Raw genomic sequence first — 13515 nt, 5'->3', positions numbered from 1 at the left:
ACTTCCCTCCATTTGGAAACTGTCTCTCTCACTTTCAACCAGCATGGGAGTGGATTACATCAGACAAATGGGTACTGGAGGTTATTAAATCAGGTGACTCCATTTAGAGTACATCTATCTCCCACCCAGCCCCCCAGCCCTATTCCTTTTCAGGGACTTCTCGCATGAACACTTGATAAGACAGGAAATTGTCATCTTCCTTCGGTTAGGAGTGATAGAACCAGTTCCACCTCAGCATAGGTGAAGGGATTTTTACTCCCAAGTATTTTCTGGTCCCAAAAAGAAAGAGGGTGAGGAGGTGGAGACTCCTAAGCAGCTTTGTCAAGGCATAAAGGTTCAGGATAGTGACTTTGGCAGCTGTAATTCCTTCGGGGGATTGGTTTTCAGCCCTTGACCTTCAGGACACCAATTTCCATATCACAGCTCATCTATTTCACAAGAGATTCCTTTGATTTATAGCGGTCAAGACCACTTCTAGTATCAGGTTTTTCCTTTCAGCTTTTCCTTGGCTCGGAGGGTATTCTCCAAGGTGTTGGAAATTGTTGCTGCCTACCTTCATTGACTGGGGACAATAGCCTTTCCATATCTTGCTGATTGACTGATCAAAGGCCGATCTTACAGTGAAGCTTTCAGCTGGAAAGACAGCATTTCCCTGTTCTTTAGGTTAGGTCTCCAGCTCAACATAACAAAATCCACTTTGGCATTAGTATAAAAAGGTAGAGTTCATAGGAGTTTCCTTAAATGCAGTAACCGTCAGAGTTTATCTCATCGGGGATAGGATCATGACTGTCTGTCTAATCTAGTGACAAAGATTCAAATGAGCCTACAGACTTCCACAAGAGTTGTCTTCAGTTACTGGGATACATGATAGCTTGTGCTTTTGTGACAGTCTGCCAGATTATACCTCCACTGCTTCGAGGGGTGGGTCAGAACAGTTTATATTCTGAACAGACAGTCTAGACAGACTTGTGTTGATCCCTCAAAAAGATGGGACTCCCTCAGTTGGTGGAAGGAACCTCACAACATCTGTGTAGTTGTTCCATTCATTCAGCATCCTCCAACCATTATCATAACTGAGTCTTTTAGGATGAGAAGCACATTTAGGGATGCACACCATTCAGCACAGGTAGTCTACATAAGAAGCTCATTTATACATAAGCCTTCTGGAGCTGAGGGGCAGTCAGAAATGCCTGCTTATACTTTCTGCAGTTAATCAAAAACACAGCCGTGAAAATCATGACACACTTTGTAGCCTGAATGTTGTATATTAACTGGTAAGGGGATCAGAGATCCCTTCTTTGAGCTGAAGCAATGAGACTATGGAACTGGTGCATAACCAATCACATTCTAATTTCCTGGCATACAAATTGCCATGCCCGATGACCTCAGCAGGCACTTCTTCCCAGAGTATGAATGGGAATTGGACTTCTGGACTCTCAATCACATGTTCTTCAAACTTGGTCATTTCCAGTGATGAACTTTTTCATCACTGTCACCAGCAGGAAATATGGTCATTCAAGGGGAGGGTCGGGTCTTCAGTTTCTCAGAAATGCTGTCTTCGTTGCATGGATAAGGGGCCTTCTTTATGAATTTCCTCCAACACCACTGTTACTGAAAGTGGTAAGCAAGTTAAAAGAAGACAAAGTGTGAAGGTTATACTAATATCTCCAGTGTTGCCTAAGCAGACTTGGTACACTTACCCGGTTCACCATGTGGCTTGTCCAGCAATCAATTTTCTGGCCATTCCCCAGCTTCTTGCTCAAGACGCTGGTCATATTCTTCATCCCAACCTGAGAATTCTTTGCCTTAAGGCTTGGTTACTCCATGGCTTGCAGGAACGGAAACTTCATGTACTGCAGAAGTATAACAGGCTTTATACTAAATAACAGAAAAATATCTACATGAGTTACTTACCTCCCAGAAATGGTAGAGATTCCACCATTCGTATATCCAAAATGCCTTTCATGCATTTGTCTCTCCCTGCTGTCCTTAACGATTTATTGGGTTTTAAAAAGATCAGGGTTATGAGAGTTTTATCAGAGTACTCTTGGCTGCTATAATGGCCTTCCGTTCTTTGCTGGGAGAGCTTTCAATATTTGCTCATCCTGCAATAAAAAGGTTAATTAAGGGATAGAAAAACCTTTACTTGCAGATTAGGGGATCTATCCCTCTTTGGGATTTGAACTTTGTTTTTAAGTGCTCTTAAGATGAGAGCCCCCCACCCACTTTAGCTTCTTCCTTCATCTATAGATGAAAATGGTATTCTTGATAGCCATTGCATTTGCCAGAACAATAGGGGAGATGGGGCGTTAATGAGGGAACCCTTGTTTATGGTATTCTTCAAGGACAAAGTCTCATTACAACCACATGCAAAACGTTTACCTCTAAGATATTGACTGAATTTCATCTCAACCAAGTTATCCATTTCCTGGTTTTTTCCCTCCTGAAAGCCACTTATGAAGGTAGTGTTCTGACTAGTCTTGCCATGGATGTCAGGAGGGTGTTAGCCTTGTATTTGGACAGAACCAAATCATTCAGAAAGTCTTCCAAACTGTGTCTACTGCTGAAAGGTCTGCAATGTCCAGAGGCTTTCAAGCTGGATTTCTAGTTGTATTATCAAACTGCTAATTTACACAATCTCCTCCTAGGGTTTTGGCCCATTCCACGAAGTTTGTCTTCCTGTGTGCCATTACTCAAACGTGTTCCTATTCTGGAAATTTGCAAAGCTGCAACTTGGTCTTCAGTACATACCTTTTCCAAACATTATGCAATAATTCATTCTTTTAAATCGGATGCAACCCTTGGAAATGCAGTCTTGTCTTCAGTCATGGATTCAGTTCTGAAGTCTCCCTTTCCCCCCCTCCAGCTGTGGGCACTGCTCAGTAGTCATTTAAAGTTGAGCACCAATAGACACTACTCAACGGAGAGGTTACTCAGCTTGTGCAGTAACTGGAGTTGCTCAAGATGAGTGTCTGTGGGTGCTCCTCTACCTGACGTCCTTCCCCTTTTATTTAGGAGTTTCTTCGTTTGGACTTTGTGGTGGGGAAGGAACGTTGGGCGGTTGACCCTTGGATGTAGGGTGCATGCGCAGGCCAAACAGGCACTGCTACTAGAAATCTTCAGTCAAGGTTGCATGGGGCATATTCACAGCTGAAGTGGAACTCCTGTAGAGGGACACATCTGGAACTCCAGTTACTGCACAAGTTGAATAAGCTCTCCTCATGACCTCTTATGATCAAACACTGTTTGAGACTACCATATGTATTGCATTACTTAAGAATAATGGATTAAGGATGCAATGATAACCTTTATTTTGCTTCTTGCTTTTGTAGGTTTGGCAGACTCTTCATGTGTTCTCACTATGATATTGATACTTAGTTCTATAAAAAATATTAGAAAGAAATGAGACCACTTATTCATGACCAGGGCTCGTAAATAATTGCAGAAAATGTTGAAGCCTATGGGAACTCTTATTTTTTCCAAGGAATTTTAACTGCATTTCTGCAACAAAGAGGGAGAAGGATTTGAGTTGAATTTTAAGTTACTTTGTTATGGCCTATTTAAATTGTACATACACATACTGAAATTACTTTAGTGAAGTGTTAGCTAGGATCGTCTAGCCACATAAGCATCCCTCCAGAGCTTTTGATCTTTGGTTTGTAGGACAAACCCAGTTCAGTCCAAAGGACAACCTGCTAAACAGAGGTCAGGCACTTGACAGTAGAAGATGGTTACAAAAGGGTTGGATAGAACTGCATGCAACCCTAGTCCATTTTCCCTGTTCAGCCAGCTCCAAAATGGAAAATAATTAGTCCATTTTTACTGTTCTCTTGTTTTTGCAAGGTTATTTGAAGGCAAACTTTTGTTGTTGTTGGCACCTACGTGGTTTTTCCCTGCTAGTCTTGGTCATGCTATCAGTGCATACCACGAGACTAAGGTTGAATTTTACTGTTTAAGGAGGGCTGTCTTCCCTTCTGTCCCCATTTGTCCTACACCCTCAAATCCTTTCAAGTCATGTAAGGGCTTCAGCATTTAACAGGACTGTCCTTGAATTTTTGCACTGATGTGCTGGGTGCTCAGTACTTTTGGAAATTGAGCTACCAATTTAGGTGCTTAGATATAGATTAACGTTAGGCACCTATTTTTTTTAAATTCTTGGTCGGGGCAGTGTTGTAAGCTAAACTTCCAAATATGATACAGATTGAACTTGTGCACTTTCCCATTCTATTTTTATCTGTACAGTTTATCACTTCCAGTGACTATCTGTGCACCTAACAAAGTAACTTGTAAAGGAAACTTGCTGTAAATGGAATAGTTCCTTTCCCATGCTCCTGCCATTCTATATAAAAATACATGGTTTCCTTCCTTAAAAAGAAAACCTTTGCCTTACAGAAGCCTAGCTTATAAGAAAATATATGGAAATGGAAAATACTACTTCATCAAGTTGTGACTACATATTCATACTGATGGAATTGATGCCTCCTGGCACTAAGCTGTGGAATTTTAGAGAGCGCAGTTTTGGTTTGAACCAGTCATCTTCTCCTACCCCTTGTGAGGAGGAATTAAGAGGGTAGAAAAAGGAGTGTGGCCCCACCCCTTTGTCAGCCCAATCTGTTTCTGGAGCATTATCTCCATTGAACCAGAAATAGCTCAGTGCCCACTATAGGGGGCACTAAGGTGCCCGATCCATCTGGGTTGACTGAGTCCACTACATAGGACATTCACCAGAGTCCATTTTACTATTACTTGATGAAGTGGTCCAATGCTCATTAAACACAGCATTAGGTGACCCAGACTTGTGTAGGGTCATTGAATCTGGTGCCAAGGTTTTGGCACTTGTCTCATGTGCCGCTTGCATGAAGTGGTCTAGCAGCAGTAAAAGTGGTCTCTGGTTCCATGCAGGGGCGACAGAGTCTGGTGTCGAGGATATGGCATAACTGGCTCTAGAAAGGAACTTGCTTGAAATCCCTTGGCCCACAGCGTAAGTGTCACTTAGGTGCCTGGTTCCACTAGTGCCAACAACTCTGGTGAACACTCATAGGCTGGGCATGGGGATCAACTTTAATTCAACCCCTTTTTGCGTATACATTGTGATACAGTCTTTAATTACATGATCATATGCTATCTTTTTCACAGAACCTGCCTCATTCAGTACAGTTCAGGCAACTGTTAATAGGCAATGCTCCGAGCTCTATGTATAAGAGAATGCTGCTATCCTGTTCTCCTGTCTTAAACATCAGAGCATTCATGTCTGTATGTAGACTTGTTCGCAGACTTGTTCCTTAAAAATGTAACTGGGTCGATTCCTAAATCCAGGGTATGTCTGTGTCGTCTTGGACTGATTAATTACATTATTTTACACTTGAGATTCTTATTGTTCAGATCATTAAAGATGAAGGTGAGACACATTCCTCTGGGAATTCCCTTTGCTTCCATCACCATCTTTCTACAGTAACGTTTCCACATGGTGGACTGGATGTTCACAATGTTTCCAGGCTTCTCAAAGTTTGTGGACTCTGTAGGAGATGGAAGCCCCATATGAAGAATCTGGAGTTGAGAGCTGTTCATCTTGCCTTCAAGACTTTATCCCTTTGATCAAAACCAAAGACTTACCTGCCAGAGCAAAACAATATGCAGGCAGATTCTTGAGTCTCTATATGACACCACAGCTGTCTTACTCCTATTGCATAATACAGTGCCAGACTGAGAACCAAGAAAGTTCTGATTAAATTTCTTTATTACCCAGGAGAATGCCCAGTTTCCAGTTCTGCTTCAGGGTCAGATGTGACCCATTATCATTGGCAGATTTTCCCTTTCTTGAACTGGAATCGGGAGTTTCTCTGGGTTCCCTCTGCTTCCAGTGATTCAGGAGATCTATCTGCGGGTCAGTCAAGATGGAGTCAACAAGTTGTTAAAACTGTGAAGGCTATTATCTTCAAAAACCCTGTCTGATTTTTGCCCCACTTTCCAATTTGCTGAATCTTTTGTCTTTAGGTGGGGTAAAATTATCCATCTAAGCCTGGATATTCTCACTTTGACACCTTAACTACTTGACTGCCAAAATGCTTGATGAGAACAAATTTTTCAGAAGTCGGGTGGCCCCTACTGAAAAACAGGAACTTTTTACTGAAGTAATCTCTTGCTTTTTAACATATCTATTTACACTTTGAACATTAAGAACTCTTTGAACTCTACCAGGCTGTATGAGTTGTGATTTCAGCTTCCATTCTCGTACTTGGAGCAACAGTCTTTACTTGTTTTATTAATGAAGTTTGTGAAAAGATTGCTCCATGCTCCACTGGGGGCATTGAATGAGATACTGGTCCAGACATCAAGGCAAAGCAAAGAAAATGATATTTCTTCTTAGCAATGCATTTGGCTATGCTGTGGGTACCATGGGTTAGATATATTTGTTTAGTTGCTCTGGAGAGTTTCCTTGTGATGCGTGTATCTTTGCTTTGGGGTCAGTCTTGTGTTTCAGAGCTCCTGGAACCTCTAGTTTGCAGTCTTTCATGGTATCACCTGTACCATGTACAGATGAGAGCTTGGAAGCATGGACCCTTGAAAAACTTGTTATACTGAGATGGGCCAAACACTGTGGATCCAGAGATTAGTCATAAACTTTTGTATCTATAATTGTTGTGTGTGTCTTTGAGCTGTGGATTTTATTGTAGCTTTATGGAGAGCGTTACTGTGCTACCCCTCAGGTACTAATAGCATTTAAGGAAATGTTAAGGTGAGGGCATAAATCTTAGAAGGGTGGAATTTTTCATTTGCTGAGTTTTTTTCATAGTTAAGTCATCACGTGACCACTCTTCAGATCCTCTGTAGAGAAATTTAATTACCGGTAGGATTGTGCAACATAGTTTCAATTAAATATGACTTCAGAATTTCATTGTCATGGAATTTAATCTTTTAGATAAATTCAAAAGCTTGAAAAACACGCTTTTCAGAAAACGTGAATTTTTTTGAGAATGGATGACTTTCACACATTATTCTGGCATCACTTTTGAAATGTCAATAATTCAGCTGAAAACAGTTTTTATTGAAATGTAAAAATAAAAATCGGCTATTTGCAAAAAAGATGCACTTGAAGCTGTTGCTTTTTATCATCACTTTCGCATGTTATCTTTACCAAGACAAACAAAATATACATCTGTTGGATTTAATATTTGTTTCAGCTTTGGTGCAAAGTAGAACTATTCTTTGAATTTCAGAGCACTAAAATGTACAAAATCAATAACCGCGTGTCTTTTTTGCAGCAAAATGAAAAGGCAAGCTTGCTAAAGGAGCGAGATTACATTTTATCAACATTGGGAGAGACCAAGCAGAATCTGACTGGACTTTGCCAGCAAGTGTGCAAGGAAGCAGCATTGAGTCCTGAGCAAATACAAATACTTGCAAAGTATTCTACCTTGGATTGTCCACTTTCACTTTTAATCCCTGAGCGAGAACGAACAGCTCTTGATAACAAGCCTGTGATCCCATTGTGTATAGAATTACCAAGTGGGCTTTCAGGTGCTGTATCGGCAAGTGAACAGAGTTCTTGCTATCCATTTGTAAGCGGCATATCTGATACAGCTTATAATCAAGTGCAGGAACTATGTCCAGTTTCTATGAAAACATTGGAAAAAACTTTACTTGTGGAGCAATGTGGACAGGGTGGTGGTATCACAGATTTCTGTCAGCAGATGACAGACAAATGCACTACAGATGAATAAATCTGTTTTGTGATTGCCAACTTCAACATTTGTGTGATTGAAAGTAAGGCTTTCAGCATTGGTATAAAATGCCTTAAGTGAAGGGAAAAGCAAAACTTTATATTTTGCAAGTGCATTAACTAGTGTATTTCATCTACATTACTCAGCAGACCTTTTGGTTTGTTTTATGTAATTCAGGGCATGACTTTTTATGGCACTCTAAGAAATGTGTCTGCCTCTCAAAGCTTGTACAAGAGCTCAGCCCTTTAGTGCAAACAAATGGGATTACTTATAGTTGGATTAGGGTACCAGTATCATGATGACTAGTGGAGTACTAGAACTACTTTCCTGGTCCTGTGGCATCTCAACCCCAGATACTCTTTTTTTCAAAAATCTATTCTTATTGTACAGTGACTTGCTAGCAGATGAGCTTGTGGTTCACTGTAAAATGTCATAGTTGTTGGTCATATATGAGAGTCAAAAAACAAAGTGTTTTGAAAGACTAAGACCGCTTATAAATGTTATAATCATTGGGACCAGTAAAGATATGTTTGAAAATAACTTTTTAATCAGGATACTTTTATGGGTTAACATAACTTGCAGTGCATTTTCAATGGCTTGTACTTTAATTATAAACATGTACAAAGTGTAATAAGAAAATGAGCCAGTTGGTTTTGTTCATTACTTATTATGTAATGAATAAATCCAACCTTTAAAATAAGATAAATGAGGGAAAATAACTTCTGCTTTAGGTTTTTTTGCCTTGTGTTAGAGGCAAATTGTGTACAGATGATCCCTCATTACTTAGTTGTTCTTCTGATACCAAACATTTTAAGTACTGAACCTCACAATAGGAAAAAAAAATAGCTTTGCTGGTTTACATTACAAAACATAGAAGAATCTTGTGCTAGCCAATGGAATTCTTCATTCTACCTCAGTGTACATTAACTTTTTTATCTTTGTGTGCATGTATGGAAGATCATCTTTTGCTCCAATTGCAGCTGTAAATATTGGCTTTGCAAGTTTATCTTATTTTATGGTGAGACAGAATTTTTGCCTCCAGGATACTAAAACATAACTCTTTCTGGTAAGAGTGCTTGGTTTAAGCTCTCTATATAGATAATTTAGCATTAATAAGATTATATTATAAAAGTCTATTGTGAATAGTTGGCCAAATATAAAAAAAGATGACAAATCTCGACAGTACTTCTAATAACCAGATGTAATACAAGTAACTACACTACCTCATATCCAAGTGATTTCAAGTTAATTCAGATCTATAGTGATATTTTTGTTTTTTAGGAGGAAGAATTTTTATTAGTCGCGTAACATTGTGATTTATGCAAGCATAAAATAACTCATTACAACTTCATGTGGGTTCTATTGGTTGTGGGTATCTTTTCCTTTCAGATTACTGAGAGGAGACTTTTGTAAATGACTAGTATATATATATATTGTGACTTTATAATGTATTTAATCAAAACATTATCTCTGCTCCCGGAACCACAAAGCCCTCTTATCCCAGTGCCCCATGATTAGTCACTTTTACCACCAAATTTTTTATTTATATTAAATACTGAGGGCCCTTTATATAACATTCTAAAGTAGGTGATATTCTAAAATGGCAATACGATGAACTGAAACTAAATCATGGGCTTGTAACATCATAGTCCAATTTTTATCCACAGGAATTATCTATTTTTAAAGACTTCTGATTGGGCCATGTGGGGGTGGAGCATTCATACAGAGGGGTTGGCCAGGATCTTGCACTTAACCAGTGGCCCAAAACACCAATTATTTGGACTGGAGGGCAGCAGTGAGCACTACTTAAGTACTAAGGCTAGAAAAGTAGTCACAGGGGCTGTGCTATATTGCTGTAGCCTGTTCACAGATTGGTGTCTGAATTCCATCCCACAAACACACAGAATTCCCAGTGCAAAACAAGCAGCTCTGGTTTTGTATGCAGTATGGTGAAACTCATCCTGTATGCTTAAACATTTTCTAATATCAGCCTGGTTTGAAAAGTTTGAAGTAGTTTATTGCCTAACCAGCTGCATCTAAATGTACTAAATAATCTAAAGTGTAATAGACCTACAGGTTGCATGTGGACTTCTATAGGCTACACCATCAACTTGCTAACGTTATGAATGAATGGCAATTTTATGATAAAGGATTCTCAGGTAAATGTTTTTTATTTCAATTAAGAAATATCCAATTTTGAACTTGTAAAAATAGTTTAAGGCATGTTTTAAAAATACTTTAAAAATCTGTTGGGCAGAATATCGTAAAGCCATAACAGTAAAATGGCATACAAAGTGTAAAAAAGTAAACTAATTACAAGTGATTTTGTATCTTTCATAAGTCCAGTATTTTCTAAATTTACAATAAAAGCAACTGTCCTTTCTTAAAAGGTTTTTCTTTTTTTTATGTACATCTCTCGCAGTGTGAAACTGTTTACTGATACATTATTCATTTATTTAGTACTACTAAAACGTCTCTGGAAACAGTAGCAGAATTCCTTACACAGTTTACAAACGCCTGAATAATATTCATAATAGCAAATATTCCTGAATTGGAATAAAATTCCCAAAAGTTTGATATTCATTGTGTCCTGTGTTTTGAGGTTTTCCTCTGGACTTTGTTTTAATAACTTATGAACTTTTCTATTTGTTGGTGGGGTGGGTCGGAGGAGGAGATAATATGACTACCTTTAACATCTTGAAGAAACTCATTGTTTTTTCATTGTCTAAGAAGACTTTTTTTCTTAAAGGCAGTTTAGGTGTACTTAATAGTCTTTGATTTATCAGATAGCTGGGCTAATCTGTTCTTGGAAAAACCCTAGTAAATCAGATGTCCCTATTAAATTCCTAGTTTGATGGAGTCAGTGTTCTTTTATAATTATAAAAATTTTGGGTCCGGTTAGACATCTGAAACTTTCTTCCAACTGTATTGAACCACAAACTTTCAGTGAGAAAGTATTTTTATCCTCACCACATCTGGAAGTTCTAAACCAATTTCAGATGACCTGAGGTTCCACTAATTGTCAAACAATTTACAGGAATAAGATACCAACTACTTCAAACTTGTTTAACAGTGGACTATAAGTTTACACTCTCACTTCAGAATGTAAATTAGAATTTTTAATGCAGCCTTAGTTAATGTAATTGAAGATAACCAACTTACAAACCTAATTGGTGAAGCATGTGTCCCTATTATCTTGGACAGTAGCCATTAAAATAAGATAGTTCCATTGGTTTCAACATCAGTTTTTTTGTTTTGTATGGCAAGTTGTGAATCAGGTACAAGTGTGTACCTCTGGGGAGCCTTGGAATGCCACCTGCTCAGAAGGTTGTGAAACCAGGGTCTTAAACCATACTTTTGGTCTCCTTGGTGCCCAGACTCCCCAGCAGAGAAATTCTAAACTACATGCTCCCTAAATTTACCATTTACCTATCAATGGTGTATAGTATTAGCGCCAACCACACAGTTTGGGGTGCTGAAAGCCATTGTGTTGAAGGTAGCTTTTTATGAGCATTTACATCATTTGGGATTTCCCTAGCCCCCAGGTATTTGACAGTGAGGCCTGAACTTTCTTACTCCCATATTTTTAGACCCAGACAAAAAGCAGCCCCTTTTTAATATAACAAAATACATATCTATATTGATGGGACTGCAAACTCCTAATATAAAAATAATTTTAAAAAGCAACAATTTTCAGATTGTCTGAAGTTAGTCTACAGTTTACTTCTAGCACTTTTCCTTTCCTATTAGTGGACATAGTGAGATGGATCTGAGGAAGAGGTTCTTACACCCAAATCAGTGCTTGTAATTGGTGGAAGCAATGTCTGCTCCTGGCTTTCTCAGTTATTCCTTTTGTCCTTCCATCCCCCACTTGCAGACATTACACTTGTAAATTGCCTTTGGGTGGAGTCACTATTATGAAACTTCCAACTACCTTGCATGCAGTTTGCATTTTATTTACATAATTGAGGCACATGTTAATTTCACAGAAATGACAGGGTCTCTTCTCTGGACAGTTTATCATTTAAGGTTGCCATCCTGAGGTGCTGAATGGGCTCAAGTATGCTGATTTCAGTGAGAATTGAGAGCAGTGAGCACTTTATTTAGTAACCTTGCAGGATCAGGCCCTAGATTAGGCCAAATAATGCACGACAAAACAATATTGAGGGGTAAGTATTACTAAAGATCAGTGCTATGCAATTTGCTCTATTACATAAGTATCTTAGGCTTTTTATAAAGATGGGAAGTAAGGCAATGCTGGTAAAGATGGTACTGATGGGAGTTTAGCAGCAGAAAGTTAACTGAGATAAATGAGTTACTGATTTTATTACATTCTAAATAACAAACTTTTAAAAAACTCTAGAGCAGTTTGGCTAATGCATTGATCTGTATGCCTTAAACATACATATTTAAGGCCAACATGGGACATGCACTAAATATATAGTGAGTCACTAATTCTAACATGTTAACTATAAAAGTACAAGCTATGAGGTGACCTTAACAATGTACCATGTTGAACCTGACTTTTGATGGCTGGAAGTTTTTTCCCCCAATGTTTGTTTATGGGAGGGTTTGACAGCTGAGGAAAAGGGATTTAGTTTGTACAATAGTCAGGATGGTGGGATGGAGGAAGGAACTGGGAGCTAAATGTTTTGGTTTGGGGTGTAAACCAGAGGATGAGAGAAGGATTCCATAGCAAAGGCAGCTTGGGAAGAGAAAAGAGAAGTCTTAGTACTATGCCTTATCAGTGCAAGAAAACTGTAATGAAGCTTCATTAAACTGGTACATTGTCTTTATGTGGATGCTTCCTGGGGGGTTTCTGGAGTTTAGGTACCTTGCTACCATCTTCCCTTAGTCCGAGGAAGCCTTGTCCGGGCCTGCTATGGGTCACTGGCCACAGGCAACACAAGCAGTCCCCTCTAGGCCTCACAGGCCCTGCAGTTACTCTGAAGTTTAGCAATAAATATGCTCTAGTCCCCCAAGTGCCTCTCTGGAGTGACATGTTCCTGTTCCCATGGACGCACTCAGTATTCACAGATTTGCTGCTTCTGAAGAAATAGTACTATCCTCCCCCAATTTTACCAATTCCTCCACAGATCACTACTCTCCTTAATACAGCTCTAAATATTTTTGTACTGAAACCAAGTATGTTTATTTAACAGAGATAAAGATTCAAACAATAACTAGAAGTTTTGTAAATAAATGGTTACATATAAAACAAAATCATAACATGCATGCTGTTGCCTAGACTTAATTAACAAGATATTCCCATGCCTTGTAGGATATTGCTCACCCAAAATCCTTGCTGGGCTTCACAGCCGGGCTTGTCTGGGCTGCTCCTTTCAGAAGGCAAATATGCTGTCAGCTTGCCTCCCTGGTCATGGATTGAGTCCTTCTTTGCCCATTAAGATCTATATAGCCTATCCTTTGTCTTTATTCATAAACAGACCACCCCTTGCAATTTGTTTCATCTTGCAGATTTCCTTTCTTGTAGATTTTTGTAATCTCTCAGTCTGCACCTGGCTCAGTTGGGCAAATAGGCATACAGTGTGAGGCAGACAATACCTAACTGACCAGACCGGAAGATAGGTTTCTGTTACCTCTTGCTGGAAGGAGTATTTTGGAAGTATATCACCTGCTGGTGACCTGCTTTAACTTCAAGACCTTAAATAATTTTCAATTTAGACATACTACTCCTAAAATATCTGAACATTTTGCAACGTATATGAAAACCAATGGGCCACTGGCTATCAATGGAAACCTTAGATGCCACCTTTCAGTAAACTATTATGCA

General features: G+C 39.0%; 1 protein-coding gene across 2 annotated transcripts in view; it reads left to right on the top strand.

Moving 5' to 3' along the window:
* Positions 1-7742, top strand: part of BACH1 (BTB domain and CNC homolog 1) — a 45145-nt gene extending 37403 nt beyond the window's left edge. For both annotated transcript variants that reach the window (XM_067565623.1, XM_067565624.1), the window contains exon 5: positions 7263-7742. In XM_067565623.1, coding sequence (XP_067421724.1) covers positions 7263-7721 — 459 coding nt within the window. In that variant the 3' untranslated portion in view covers positions 7722-7742. The remainder of the gene's footprint in view (positions 1-7262) is intronic.
* The last annotated feature ends 5773 nt before the right edge of the window (positions 7743-13515 follow it).

The sequence above is a fragment of the Emydura macquarii genome, unplaced genomic scaffold (genome assembly GCF_026122565.2).
Source record: "Emydura macquarii macquarii isolate MOO-44397 ecotype Brisbane River unplaced genomic scaffold, CSIRO-AGI_Emac_v2 contig_2681, whole genome shotgun sequence".
NCBI lineage: Eukaryota > Metazoa > Chordata > Testudines > Chelidae > Emydura > Emydura macquarii.
This window is presented reverse-complemented; position numbering and strand designations above follow the sequence as displayed.